Source organism: Lepisosteus oculatus, chromosome 1 (assembly GCF_040954835.1).
Source record: "Lepisosteus oculatus isolate fLepOcu1 chromosome 1, fLepOcu1.hap2, whole genome shotgun sequence".
NCBI classification, from domain to species: Eukaryota; Metazoa; Chordata; class Actinopteri; order Semionotiformes; family Lepisosteidae; genus Lepisosteus; species Lepisosteus oculatus.
Genome location: NC_090696.1, coordinates 59,202,158 through 59,217,593, shown reverse-complemented (window position 1 = coordinate 59,217,593; position 15,436 = coordinate 59,202,158). Strand labels below are relative to the sequence as shown.

Below are 15,436 nucleotides of genomic sequence, written 5' to 3'. Positions count from 1 at the left end.
TAGAGGTATTCAGTATTCTTATTTTTAAAAACTGCATTTAAACATTCTAGTGTTAAAACAAGTTATGGACTAAAGCAAAACAGCAATAAATAAATGCAAAATCATGATTTTCAAAAAGAACAGTTTCAAAACAGATCTAAATTAACAATATTTTATTAAACTGAAATTAGCAATGAGTTTCAATGTGCACTAATCATTTTATCCCCTTTAATCTGAGTAGGGGAGTGCACCTTATTAATTTTATATTAATAAAAAAACATCCAACAAACGATACATAACAGCATCCTCCCTACATATTATGACTTACAATGTAGGCTTGTAAGTTAAAACTTTAACATTTATTTTTCATGTGCTTTAGCAGCAAATGTTAATGCCACGCAGCAGTATGACATTGTATCCTGTAGATTAGGCCTCAAGCTGTGTCAAATTCCAATTCCTTGTTATGTTTGTTAATTTATAATTAATTTATTAGTTATTTTTTACCTACTCCATGGGACTCAGGACCCAGAATTTTTTTAAATTCTATTTTTAAAATTGCTGGGTGAGTTACTATGATGTGCACATGGGTGGCATGCTGTTTGAAGATACCTGACATGACGTATCTGAGGGAAAAGTTTAATAAAAGCTGTGGAAAGCTTGTATCTACAATCCTGCGAATTAGAATGTGTTTTTGGCTTTGCTCTACTGTGTAGCCGAGATTCAAGTTTACTCTTCCCCTCCGAATTCCCTCAGAGTTGTCTCTCAGCAACCTCATCACATACTGACAGGTTTACTCAAAGCAGGGTCAAAAGGGGGCAAAAATGAGTATGGACTGAGATGGGGGTCCAGTTTGTCATCTAGGAAGAAGCTCTAACTGGAATAGTTCATATCTGTAAAATCAGTTTTTATTAATCTGATTTTTCGTATTCATAATCCTGAGAAAGTTTGTTGAATGGACTGTTTTTGTTGTAATGATCACAGACATGCTCACTATACTGTACTGTATGTACTGTACTTCATGTCTGGTGACTGGACATAGTGTGAAACAGTTTATTACTTCCTAAATTTGATGTCTTTCTTTGTGGAGATTTTTAAAACGTGACAAACAATCATTCCTAAGTGTGTGTATATTCCTTAGGGTAAACATATGAATATACATTACATCAGTTTTTCAATTATAACAGTATTAGGCTGCAAAATTCTGCTAATATAACCAGTCTTTCTTTCTACAGATTTCCTTCCAAGCCTCCACAGGTTGTGCAACATTTGCGAAACAGGAATGTGTTATGCATGAACAGATATGCATAAAAGGTCCAAGCTGATAGAATATGAAGTCCAGAGTGAAGATCATGAACTATCTCCTTCAGCAACTTCCTTGATCAGAACTGCAATCTGAGAAAATGTAGGCCTTTCTTCAGGTTTCTAAAACAGAAACGTGAGAGAAGGGAGGTTAAGATGGTAGATCCCGTATTTACTCTCCATTCATTGGTGGATCAGGGATGTTGTATAACAACAGCAAACACTTTCATAGTGCCTTTCACGCTGCTTCCATTTTACAAAAATATAAAGGCTAAAAAATCTCAATGGGACTTTCTTTTCACAGGGAATATTTAATTTGAAAACAGGGGAGGGGGAATTAAAACATGTATGCATTTTAATTCATAGGACAGGATTAGTACAAATCGATTGCAAGACTGCAGTGTTCATCTATACTGAATCTGAATATAGAACTGTACTCCTTGCCAAAATCCTTAAATGTCAGGTGAAAGTAAGCACTACCCTAAAGCAGTAAATTCAATTCATTATCCGTATGTGACACCACTGTGCTCAAAGATCTTGTGAAAAGTGAAGAGTGGATCCCTTGTCATAGAAAGGGAAATATCTGGCAAAAAACAAGAAAAAGTCAGAAATGCTGTCCTACTCAATACTGTATGTCCATTGTAAAAAAAAAAGTTTAATTATACAACATCTTTTTTGAAGTGCTGGTTCTCTAGACGTCTTCCATTAAAAGGTTCAGGTCTAGTGCCCTCTCCTTTTAGTTTTTATATACTGTGGCTAGTAATAAAACACTTACCTCATGCCAGCACAACTGCATGATCTCATACATATTGGGTGGGGCTTTTTTCGGTCGATAAAGTCTATGACCCTGGCTGACCATTGTCACCACTTCATGGTTTGCATTGTTTTCAAAGGGCATTTTACCTTCTGTAAACACTTCCCACATCAGAACACCTAAACATAAAAAATGCAAACAAATGTTATCTGTTAACATAACATTTTAGTAATGTGATTATCTGATGGGATTATCTGATGGGATTTGTAATCATGAATTCTTATCACTTCAGATATACTAACAAATTAAAGCTCAAGCTATAAAAAGGTTATTGCTATTTATAATATCCCCAACTTTGGTAAACTAGTTTATTATTTCATAAAAATAGGGATTGGTTGTGATGGAAATGTTTTCATTGGTTACAAAACTCTTGTCTATGACGGTGCTTAAATGACTGCAGTTTAACCCTGGGAAAACATGGTTAGTAGGAAAAACAATACCCAAGGCATAAGTCATTTGATTACATTCTTTGCATAGCAAAAATACTAACTTCTTAATAATCAAAATGTGATTCATTTTTCTAGTTTAGAAAGTCCAATTACACTTTTTTTTCTAGCCTTGTAAATTGTTCCCTGTACTTTCAATTCACAGATACAGCCCTCATATGACTTTAGAAGAGATAAGTCAATAAGCACGTTCTCCCAAGTAGCAATGTCAGAATACACTTTTAATAGGCTGTGTGAGGACAGCACCAGCAGCAGAGCTGAAGTACTAGACAGAATATGGGAGCTGGTGAGATATTAAGCTCAAGGGAAACAGGAGAGCTGCAATTATAGGCAAGTTAGTGGACATCAGTTTGACTAACCTGAACACTAGCAATACTTCACCTACTGTGCACTGCTTTGTGGGTGATCAGAGACAGCTGGCTAATGGCATAGCCTAGGCAAGATTTGAAGCAATAGACTCAGAAAAATACTGTAGAGCTCAAAACTGCACTCTGCATAGAAACGTTTTCTAGTGTAGACAGCCTCATGCACAGAGTATATAAGGTACAAAACAATACTTTCTTTCCAAGTCAATTATGCTCAACAAACTTGTGCAATTTAAATCTTTGTTATAATGTTATACCAAACTCAAAAGGCATACATATGGAAATGGTCTAGTGCCAAGACTAATCTGTCAAATTCCTGATGCAGGCTAATAAAGTGATCTTATCTTTTATACCAATCAGTTACAGTAAATTTAACATGTAACATGTTATGTACAACATATAAATGCAATATTGTATTCAATAAAATGCATTACCAACCTTTAGAAAATTATTTTGTGCAAGATATTCTAGAATGCAACTTACTACTTTAGGTATGATATGTGAGATGAATTTTCTTAATTTTAGAAAACTTTCTCCAAGACTCTATTTAGTGTTTAAACCTAAAAGAGTTCCACAAGTATTTGCAAGATATCTTAAAGATTTTTATTAACATACCATATACAGTACCTATCTTTCAATAGATTTACGATTCAATGTACTTTCCCACTTCTTGAGATCTGAAAGTCAGTTCCAGAAAACTTGGGACCATGAGTTTATGCATCTCAGGTCAAGTGCCTTGCAGAATGGACCATTTCCAAGAATATCACCTATTTCTCATAGATAGTTGTCTTGTAGACAACTTGGAAGATTATAGCGGCTTTGCTTCATGATTTGCGTCAGAGCGGAGTCATAGCCTTGTGCTGGAAGCCCCTTTTTTATAAGCTCTTGAGTCACATTTCTAAAAAAGTTCAGAATATGACTGCACAAGACCACTGAAACCTGAATCTATAGAACTAACACTCATGGAAGCAATGATAAAATTGCTTGGAAATATTTCTTATAGGTAAAACTTTAAGAACAGCAGATATGTTGCCACACTATAAAATACCTGTTGACTGTACTGTCTTTAAAAGACCCATCAAATCATTATCAAATAAAGGAATTAAATAAGGAATTAACAGTGCAACATTTTAATAAAAAGATGTACATATAGAGTACTTATAGATCAATAATAACACATACCAAATGACCAGACATCTGACTTGCTGCTGTATTTGCAGAAATTGAAGACTTCAGGAGGAGACCATTTAACAGGAAATTTTGCACCAGAGGAGCTGGTGTACTGGTCATCTAGGACATACCTGAGAAAATAAAACTTTCTACTAAAGTCTACTAAAACTTTACTTGTTTTTGTTTGAAAACAAGTTTGAATTTTGAGGCTGAACTGCTGAAGTTTCAGTGTGAAGTTACACATTGCCTTAAATTTGTGACATTTTAAAATGTCACAAGATAAATGCAGTGTGCAACCTTATTACAACACCTCCAGCTTAATTTATTATTGATATATGCACAGAGAAGAAATAATTTGCTTAAGAAATTCAGTCCAATCACTGGGTTCCAACATAGAACAGCATGACATAATAAAATAGTGTAGTACATATGTATTGAAACCTGTATATTTTGAATGATCACCAAAGACATGTTACAAAAAAGCCATGCAATTTATAATGGCTACGTTTGTAATAATCACATAAGAAAGCATTAAAATCAGGATATATATAGTAAATAATTAAAACTCCAGAAGCAATAAGGTTGATGAATTAGTATATTGACACATGACATGAAATCTAACAAGATACGATAGAGCATCTCCTAGCATGTAGGGCATTAATTATTTATATATAGAGCTCCACAATGATGGCATGGTGGTACAATGGTTAGCATTGCTGCCTTGTGGCCCTGGGGCTCTGGGTTCATTTCCAGACCTGGGGTGCTATCTGCGTGAAATATGTTCACCCTGTGTTCATATGGGTTTCCTCCAGGTGCTCTGGTTTCCTCAGTTTCAAGACATACTGGTAGTTAATTGTCTTCTGTAAAATTGGCAGTGGTGAGAGTGTGTGTATGTCTGTGTTTGTGTCTGCCTGCCTGCCCTGTAGGGTGTATCCTGCATTGTGCCTGTTGTGTGTTGGGATAAGCTCCGGTTCTTCCACGATCCTGTACTGGATGAAGGAGCTTGAACATGGATGGATGGATTATAAATGTAAAGGCATATATCACTACGAATACAACTGACTTTCATACTAATCATAATCATGCATTTTGATCCAGTGATTTAACTGTGTTCGTATTTACTTACATCTCTACAGCAGTGATAGGGCTGTCTCGTATTGTAACCGGAAGGGATCTCTCTTCTTTCAACATCAGAGTCTCCATGCTTTGCATTGTGGTTTTAATGTAGCATATTTTATAGCATATTACTATAGCATATTTATTAAGTTGAGGCTAATATTTTATAATTTGTTTAAGCAGAATTACATAATTCACCAAAGACTATGAGATCGTTTTAGTATCAGAACAGTTCATGAATAATTCAGTACTCTTGATTACACACAGGTAATTGTTGGATACATTTCTGGGTGAGCCTTGCTTTTTCTTTCAGTTGCATATACAAGTTCCCTGTTTTAAACATCTTACATTCATTTAAATCCATCCATTTTAAGCTGCTTTATCCAATACAGGTTCACAAGGGACCCAGGGCCTTACCCATCAAGCAAAGGGCGCAAGGCAGGATACACCTTGGACAGGACACCAGTCCATCGCAGGGCACACAGAGACAAATACACACACTCACGCCAGGGCTAGTTTTCCCAGAAGCCATTTAACCTATCAATAGGTCTTTAAAGGAAACTTGAGCACTCAGGTAACAAACATGGAGAGAGCATACAAACTCCACAAGATAGCAACCCAGAAATTGAACCCAGAGCCTCAGTGCTGCATGGCAGTAATGCTAAACATTGTTCCACCATGCTGCTCTTCATTTAAATCATATAATAATAAAGAAATAATAAATTCTTAGATTATTTTATACATACCCTTTGCATTTACCTTTGTTAGTTTGCATATTGATTGTCTTTTTTTAATTCACAAACATTAACTAACTCCGCCTTCTGAGGACTAATTTTCTTGAAATGCTCAGAAAAAAAGACAAGATATTTATTTTAAAGAAAAAATACAGAGCTCTTACTTAAGCACATAACTGTTGAGCACTGAATAGATATTGTACAGATTGTATGGGATAGAGTATCTATACAGATTTTTAAATGCAAAGTCATTTTTTAGAAACAACTCTTACCTTGCCATTCCAAAATCAGACACTTTTACGACCATCAAATCATTTACCAAACAGTTCCTTGCTGCCTGAAAAAAACAGAAAGAAGCAGAATACCACTATGTTGGTAACATAAAATGTTTTGTTAGCCAAAAACACTATCAAAGACTATGTCTCAGAAAAATTGAATAAGGAGAGTTGGAAAGCCAGATGATGACATACATGCACAACTAGTGTACCAATTAAGCAGCTACCTTTACAATTACAGATAACTAAAATGTTAGTTATAAATATTATATTCCTACTGTATGTACTGTAGTTACTGCCATTCATTTGAAAGCTTAAAGTCTTTGATTCAAATAATGCCTGGCAATTCACTTAGCAACTGAAAAATTTTTAATTAATAATCTATCCCTTATCTATTGAAAAGTACAGTTACACATCTTAATTACTAATATGTATGAGAGCTAAACAATTTTCTACAATTCAACAAACACTGTATCTGTCAGTTCTCTCTACAATGGAAAAATGCTAAGATTGCATGTGAAACGCATGACTTCTTAAGAAACATGGAAACACCTGGGTGTGACTCCGTGTAAAATAAGCAAATAGCATCCCAGCATGCTTAGGGTCCTGTGTAAAAATGGTGGACACGCCTGGCTGCCTATAATTATGATTAGAGTGGCAACACAAGGAGACCTCAGTCACCAAGACAGCTCTGGTTGCTAGTGTATCATGAGCACGGGTGTTAAAAGTTATTTTTTTAAATCAGAATGCAAAGTGGTCAGAGACTTAACCAAAAATACTTGCGGCTGCTAAAAGTCCTAACACCAAATATTTGGTTCTCTGGTCTGAATACTTATGCACTCAACATAGTTCAGTCTTTCACTTCAGTTTTTGATTACATTTACTGTAACTTATCTAATTCTTAGAAGTCTTCAGCTGGAGCATATTTGAATAAAATATTATCATAAAAACCCATTGGCATGCACTGTTTTATAATAGTTTATAATATGTGCCTCTAATTATACCAACCACTCAGGTATATTCTGGCAGAAATCAGTTACAAGATGGGGGTTATGATCAATCATTTTACTTACTGACTAATCCACTCAGTTAGTTCCTGATTTTCTCTATTGTCGTAACCCCCCATTTGTAACAATATTATCAGAGAAACAATTACCAAGTCCCTGTGAATAAATCCATTTTGCTCCAAGTACTCCATCCCTTCGCTCACATCTTGACAAATACTTAACAGTGATCCTGTGCTGAAATGCCCTCGTCTCTGTCTGATAAAGTTCAACAGGCAGCCCAGTTCCATAAACTCTGTCACTATGTAAATGGGCTTCTGCTGAGTACACACGCCATATAGCTGGACCAGTTTTGGATGTGACAGTTTCCTAGTAAGACAGAAAAACAGCAACAATAAAAAAAAACATTAGTACAATAATTTCTCAAAATCTTCAAATGGTTATTTTCTTTCAATGAAGCTTTATCACTGCATGATCAAAAATTACCTATAGCAACATGGAAATGTAGCAGAATTTGCCAGTTCAGTTCTGTCTCAGTGCTGTTTAATACAGTATTACTGACTTTTTAGTGATTTTTCCCTTTCAAAGATTTCAAGGAGCTGAGTAAATCCCTCTTCAGCTCACAAAAAGCGAGTTGTAAAATGACAGCCAGCAGCCATATCACTCTGCAGCTCACAACTGGAAACCCACTGAAGCAAAGGTTATGCAAAGAGCCTAACCAGTACCTGGATGTGAGACCTGGGAAAAACTAAGGTTGCTGCTGGAAGAGGTGTTAGTGGGGCCAGCAGGGGTTGCTCACCCTGCGGTCTGTGTTGGTCCTAATGACCCAGTACAGTGACGGGGACAATACACTGTAAAAAGGTGCCGTCCTTTGGATGAGACATAAAGCTGAGGTCCTGACTCTCTGTGGTTATGAAAAATCCCAGTTTTGAGGGGTTTTAAGTCTTTGAGAAACTCTTTTTGTTTCTCAAAAAGAGTAGGGGTGTAACCCCGGCGTCCTAGCCAAATTTCCCATTGGCCCTTACCAATCATGGCCTAATAATCCCCATCTATGAATTGGCTTCAGCACTGTGTTCTCCTCCCCACTGATAGCTGATGTGTGGTGAGTGTGCTGGCGCACTATGGCTGCCGTCACATCATCCAGGTGGATGCTGCACATTGGTGGTGGAGGTGAGTCCCCATTACCTGTAAAGCACTTTGAGTGGAGTGTCCAGAAAAGCCCTATAGAAGTGTAAGCAATTATTATTATTATAATTAGTCAAAGATAGTTATGTCAGTAAGAGAGCTATATCACCGATTCCATTTTAAAAGACGATAATATGAAATGATACAGAAAAATTATGTTTTTTCATCTTAGTCAAATCAAAAAGAGCTGCTACGTTCCCGACAAACTCATTCAGTGCAGGCGTGCTTTGGCTTTTGCCCCTTTAGTGTAGAGACATTAGTTACTGGGTTAATGTCTAATGCTGCTTGTGACTAGGAACGTCCACATAGTGAAGCAAAATAAGTCGAGAGCTGCTGGGGTCACGTGGGTCTGAAGACCGACATTAGACTGGTTTCCTCAGCAAAATACATAAGGACCCATGTATTACTGTGTCAGTGAGCTTGCAGTAACAGCTAATCTGGTAATATTTGAAGTCCTAACATTCCTGTGTTTGGTTATGAGCTGGGAGTGTTAAGAGAAGTAGATGTCCTCACAGAGAGCATTTTAGAAGATGTAATATATCTGTACAGGTAGAATAGAAGCAGTGATGACTAATTAATTAGTCATCACCACTTAAACTGGTGATGTAAATTAACTGCTGATGATTCCAAAATGAAAGAGCTTTCAAAAGGCAGAGTCAACACTGTTTCAACATTCTATGCATTCTGACTGAGGTCAAAACTGCCTCAAACAATAGTTCTCTTTTCCTAATATTATGACTTACTAGTAAAGATTATGACACTTTAAGCAGATACTTGGTAAGTGGTGACTACAAGAAACATTTAGTAACTTAAATTCAAAAGGAAACTCTGAGCACTGTATTAATCTAATTGTGCTGACTTGTTGTTATAAACTGCAATGTTGCAGAGACAAAGCCTTAACAAAAACAAACTAGGATATTTTTTTCAGTACACCCCAGCATTACTATGTGAAGAAAAACGATTGTACATGTAACTGACATCAAAACTGTGTAGCTAGAGAAGCTAAATAATGTAATTATAACACTATATTCTGTGACTGGAGATAAATTCACAAAATTTTACTTCAAAGCACTGCATTAGTGGCACCAAGATGCTTCAGCAGCAACACTTTGTGCCATCTAGTACTAGTTTAGTTTTGATGACACAGTGATTTCAAATTTCTTTCCATAAAAAAGAGAGGGTGTAAGGCATCTTTCTATATTTGGGGAAGTGACACTGCTATCTAAATCTCATGTTTTTTCCTTGGGTGCTCACAGCTTTGCTGTCTTTAAAGCATGATGGTGAATATAATGAGGCTAAAGAGAGATCATAATGGCTGTCTTACATTGTTTGCATCTTCTACAGCTGAGAATGCAACTGGTGGGACTGTAACTTACATCATTACTTTTGCCTCTTCAATGAAGTCCTCTTCATACATTGCGCCTTCGCGGATAGCTTTTATCGCAACTTTGTGCTGCGCTCTCCATTTGCCCAAGCGCACCACACCGTACTGTCCGCTGCCTAGCTCCTTCATGAAAGTCAGCTCCGAGGGGTTGATTTCCCACTTGTCTGACAAAAAAATGTGTTAAAACATGAATTAATCTTTGATATATAAACATCTGGCCACACAGGCTCCAGGCGAGGCCTTTGTACATGGGGTCATACGAAGTTAAGACACGGGTCTTTGCATTTGTAACCTCTGTCTCTATCTAAACACGATCAAAAAAAATGTTTACCACAAAATATACTGTTCTTAGAAATGATCATTAAAATACTGGGAAATAATATTCTTGGGAATTCTTTAATTTTACTAATTCCATACAGTCAGTGCCCTAAATTACAGCACATAGGCTCCTAAAAACCATGTTGCAGACATTGTAAATAAGAATAAATGTTCCTATAGGAACAAATGTAGTACAGTACATGGCCGGACTTATTTTCACCACACTAACCCAGGATTTTTTACTCAAACAATTTGTATATGAGTAATAAAGATGAGCAGTATTTAAATGGCAACTGCAGTCATATCGGCATAGAAATCACACAGAAAGTTACAGCTACATAAAGAAACAAGTAGATTACTGCACACTGTATATTGCTGATACCTACACATCATTTCAAAAGCACAGACGTTCAAATCTTACATTTTTTGACGTATAAGTAGTGTCTTCATAATGTCTGGGATTGTGTACTTTTTTAGGTTGGTGTTTTTTGAAAGGCGCTTGGTTGGCTCAATAGTAACAGGTTACAAGTTTTTCTGGAGTCTTTTCTTCTTTCTTAAGAAAAGTGTCAAAGGTGATTTGGTCAGATATTGTCTTCTTGTCTGTGTGCTGCGTTGGGGTCTAATTCCTCAAAAGGGACATCCAAGCAATTTCGGAGGAGAGTGCGAGTAAAGAAGAAGAAAAGGAACCTAAAAGGGGCAGGTCAGGAGGGAATGGAATGCCTGACAAGATGGTAGCCACACTCCCCATGGCACCACAATCCCTTGAAAACCCTCAGAATTTTCAGAATGATACAACACCAAATGTTTAAAATCAGTCATCTGCTGCATTGGAACCAAGCAAATGAGTAATCCAGTACAAAGAAACTTTGTATTCTGGCATGGATTTCTGCTCTTCCCCAGAACGACTCTTTTCCCGGAAGAGTCCAGTTTCATCAGCTTAAAAACACTGAGTACAATACCCACCCTCTTCAATGTTTGCAGCCAATGTCATCAACCATCACCACTGGTTGAATCACCAGAGACCTTGAGATGATAGAATTTGTTTCTTGGCTTTAACATGCATAAAACACCATCTTCTTGCATGAAAAGATCAGAATTACAACACACCCCTTGCTGTTTCCTTAAATCAAAGCTCTTTGCTGAATTATGGGTAAACTCTTAGCAGCTTGATGTTGATTTTGATCCACCTTTGAATGATTAACAGTTTCTCAACCTGAGCAATAAAAGCCCAACCTGGTGCTTAGTTATGGCAGTTCACTACACAGGAGTCAAGCCCTTCACATGCTTCTGAATTCCTTCTGTAGTTTGCCTTTCAAGTTGATCACGACAGTCAGTCAGGGGATATCCAAAGTCCATTTCAGCTGATGCCTCATCGTGCTTTTCAAACTTCTTAAATGTTTCCACAGTGATTGTTCTGTGCTCCACGTGAAACATCACTTCCATCAGATTCATGTTTTTAGCCAGTATTGTGTGCATTTACATTTTAAATGGCATTGGAACAGCAACTGAGCATCTTCAGATGAGTGACAGAGAATATAAATGTACTGTCTATGTATAGCAGTTTGAACTTGTTTGCTGGTGTGTCACCACAGTGGAACAAGAATGGTCAAAACCAATGTCACAAATTCAGAACTTAATCAGAACTTAACATAAATGCTGCAAGTGCCATTTGTTTTGATAGTCAAGCCTACCACCTTATATGGCATGGAATAAACTGTTAATAGACTACATACAACAGTAATTTTCTATGAGGTCTATGTTTGTTTTAAAGGGACCCTTCATCTTTTAAAAGACAAACAACTTGGACTGGAATAGCTAGTAGCCATCTTTAATAATAAGCTTCCCACATAATGCAAAAAAAAGTGAAAAACTGATGATTTCTTACCATAGCTAAAACCAGCTGTGGTTGGTGCTAATCTCCCTTTTTGTACAACTGGATACCGTAGCCTTGTCACAAGGCCTGTAGTAAAACAGAAAAGCTACTGAAAGCAAGCCAAACCACCCCAAAAAAATATGCCTGAAAACAAAGAATCTGAATAGTATGAAAATTTGTGTCCTCCATTTTGTCACTTCTAACGAGGGATGCTGGTTGTCAGTTTCTCTGTAACATTTCTGACTAATTCATTGAATATCAACCACACTATTCATATCTTAGTTAGAGAGAACTGGTAATTCTGGCATGTGTTTGTTTTACTGCTCAGACATTAGAATATGACATAAAACTGCCCAAACGTCATTTCATTTCAAAGCAAAATGCAGAATATGCACACGGACAAGTACACATCAGTGAACTGACTTCAAATAATCCCTCTCTTCAATATAATTATGCTTAATAAGAAGTGTAAGTGTAATAAGATGTGTCCAGCTTTCATTTTTTGTCATGACAATTAAGTCAATCAGTCTGTGTACTTGTCATTTCTGTATTTTACTTGCAAAAAGAAAATGGGAAAAGAGATATGTCAACATAAATATTAAATGGTAGTAAAAAGTTATAAACCTTAGTTTTATATACATATACATCATTTATAATTCTAAAAACCCCATTTCTAGTTTTTAAATGATCTTTTCTATAATATTTTAATAAATTTGTTTGCAATCGATAACAGCTTTAAACCTTATGTATTTTTCCATGTAAGGCTTTTAAGATGCTTCATTATCTCACACTGTGACTCTGAAGTGCTCTGTCTTTCCAGCTGTGAAAAAGTAAATACCTGCTGCGTTGTGCTGATGGTACTCTATCAGTTCAGGAATACTACTGAAATGGTGCTTTTCTGCCAAGTAATACATCTTAGGCACAGTGTGTGTTTCTTTTATATGGTAATGTCGTACTGAAGCACCCTCTCTGAAACAAACAAGACAGAATGCCGTGTCAAAAACAACAGTTTTGAATGACACTGAGATGAAAAAACTCCCTTAAAACATGGAAAGGCAAACCTAGTAAGGCATGTAAAATAAAAAATAGAAATATCTCATCATTAAATTGTATCTATGGGTCTCTCATAAGAATTTAATCTAGTTGTGACATTTGGAATTTGATTAACTTCACACAAAAATATTTAAGACTTGTAATATACAAATGTTCTTCTAAACTGTGCCCAAGACCAAAAGTTTTACAAATCAACACAGTTTAAAAACAAATGTGCAAAGGCTACTAAGAAGCTTAACTCATAAAGGTTCTGTTCAGTACACAGATGAAGTCCTAATATCCATAAGGCACTTGTGACAAAGGTTCCTCAGTTAGCAGTATACTATTGCCAAAGTGCAACTGGGATTCAGTGGGACTGCAGTCAGCTAGGGTATCTTCTGCTAGCCATACAACAGTGCCTCCTATGATTTAATGAGCTTTGGTGAGCTTGCATAATTATCAGTAAGTGATGCACAAGCCCTCCAGTCCATTCTAACTGTGCTGTACCTAACAGCATAGTCTTTGGAGGACATGTTTTCCTTATCATTCTCTTCTGGTATGACAGGCATATCAGAAACACGATATGCTGTTTTAAAAATTGGTACTTCCATTTGGGATTTTAAAAAGGGATTAATAATCAAGGTAAATATAAAAAATATTTTGAGAATGCAGAAACGCAGCTATGAACTATGAATTTAACTACAATAGATGTTGAATGGCCAGTATAGCTTCAGCATTGTTGTGTTATACTCACCCTGATGACTTTGTATACAAAGAGACGGTATAGGCACCAGGGTGGCTTGAATCTCGCACTATAAATCCCCCTTCTTTATCCTGGAAGAGAAAATAGGATAATTAAATCTTATGTGTTAAATCTTAATGTTAAGTTAAACATAACCATTCCATAAACATGGAATAACACTTACAGTTCTGAACATGGTTGTTAATGTTACCTCAGAAACTACCCACCAACCAGAAATGTAGTAAGACTTGGAATACATGATATCATTAGACAATGGTTCTCAACCTTTGGTGTATGGACATGTGAACTAGTTTTCATATTTCAAAAGTTCAGCTTGCAAAATACTGGGAAAATGAACAATAAAAAATGAAGGTTTCATGAAACAACAGTTCCATGTAGATGAGCAGACTGTAGAGCACTTCTTAAGAGTGTTTCCAGGAACTTACATAGTTGTGTTTGCAACCATGGCAAATAACAATAATTTCATTGTGCATGAGCGGACATGAGTTAATTTTTTACAGGCTCTGTATTTGGAGTAGTGGTTTGCAGCAGCTGCTGAGAGTTGTCCGTCATGTTATAAAAAAAACTTTAAAATTGCAATTTCCATTCCAACTTGATGATTCTACAGCTACTAATAGGGCAGCCCATTTTATGACTTTCATTTGATTCTCGGACCATACAGCTCTCAATATTAAGGAGCATATACCATGTATTTGTTCTTTACAAATTAAAAAGTCCAAAGAGAAAATGCTTTTATTTCATTTCTAATTTTTCTTATGAACACGATTTGTTGCAATTAAATTAAATTACATTTATTAAAAGAAAAATAAACAACACCATGAACTCAGAAGAACTTAAAGTTTGCCTGTTTTGCACCCTAAGTGTTTGAAGTGGAAGTTAACATCTTCATCTGTCAGAAATTCACTATGGCCTATAAATTTGAAAGTGGTTCTTGCAATTTATTAGTTGAATGACAAGAATCTGTCTGACAAGAATATTGGAGTGATACCAATATTCTTTATATAAATAATAATATTAGGTTTTATCAGGAATTTTGCATTCTAGAGGGCAAAATGTGCAGAGGGGGATTTCAGCTGTTTTCCTCAACTTTCCTTAAGCTTTTTTTAAAAATAGTAATATCATTAATATCAACATAAACAAAATAGTGGGAGTGTATTTGGACCAAATGAGTTAGGAAATTGAACACCACCACCAGAAACCTTCCTGGCAGCCCGCAGAAAAGACTTCTGGACCCACTTTCAGACCTTATCCAGCAAATGACATTTACTGACCCCACAACAACACAGTCCCTTGGGCCCTAGGTTCAATTCCAGACCTTGGGTGCTATCTACAGTAAGTGGAGTTTATATTATCTCCCTGTGCTCACATTTGTTTCCACCAACAGTCCAAAATCATACTGGTAGTTTCACTGGCTTCTGGGAAAGCTGAACCCTGGTGTGAGTGTGTGTGTCTGCGTCTGCCCTATGATGAACTGGCACCTGGTCCGGTGGGTATCCTGTCTTGCGCCCATTGCATGCTGGGATAGGCTTTGATTCCCCACAACCCTGAACTGGATACAGTGGTTAAAATGTTGATGTTGGTCTATTCTGCTATTAGGCATCTTAGCCTTTGAAGGATATCAACCAGAAGCGTATATTTGTAAAATATTAAATGGTCATCCACCAATAACACTGGTGAAC

The 15,436-nt window shown here is 36.5% G+C and overlaps 1 protein-coding gene across 4 annotated transcripts in view; it reads right to left on the bottom strand.

Annotated features, from left to right (window-relative positions):
* tec (tec protein tyrosine kinase) overlaps nt 1-15,436 on the bottom strand; it is a 43,267-nt gene continuing 27,831 nt past the window's right edge. For 3 of the 4 annotated variants that reach the window (XM_069190820.1, XM_069190817.1, XM_015345254.2), the window contains exons 10-18: nt 13,749-13,828; nt 12,801-12,931; nt 11,975-12,049; nt 9,764-9,935; nt 7,355-7,571; nt 6,196-6,260; nt 4,086-4,204; nt 2,054-2,211; nt 1-1,401 (exon numbers count right to left, since the gene is read on the bottom strand). In XM_069190820.1, the coding sequence (XP_069046921.1) occupies nt 1,327-1,401; nt 2,054-2,211; nt 4,086-4,204; nt 6,196-6,260; nt 7,355-7,571; nt 9,764-9,935; nt 11,975-12,049; nt 12,801-12,931; nt 13,749-13,828 (1,092 nt within the window). In that variant the 3' untranslated portion in view covers nt 1-1,326. Of the gene's footprint in view, nt 1,402-2,053; nt 2,212-4,085; nt 4,205-6,195; nt 6,261-7,354; nt 7,572-9,763; nt 9,936-11,974; nt 12,050-12,800; nt 12,932-13,748; nt 13,829-15,436 lie in introns of those variants that run through there. The other variant, XM_069190822.1, reaches the window with a different exon arrangement.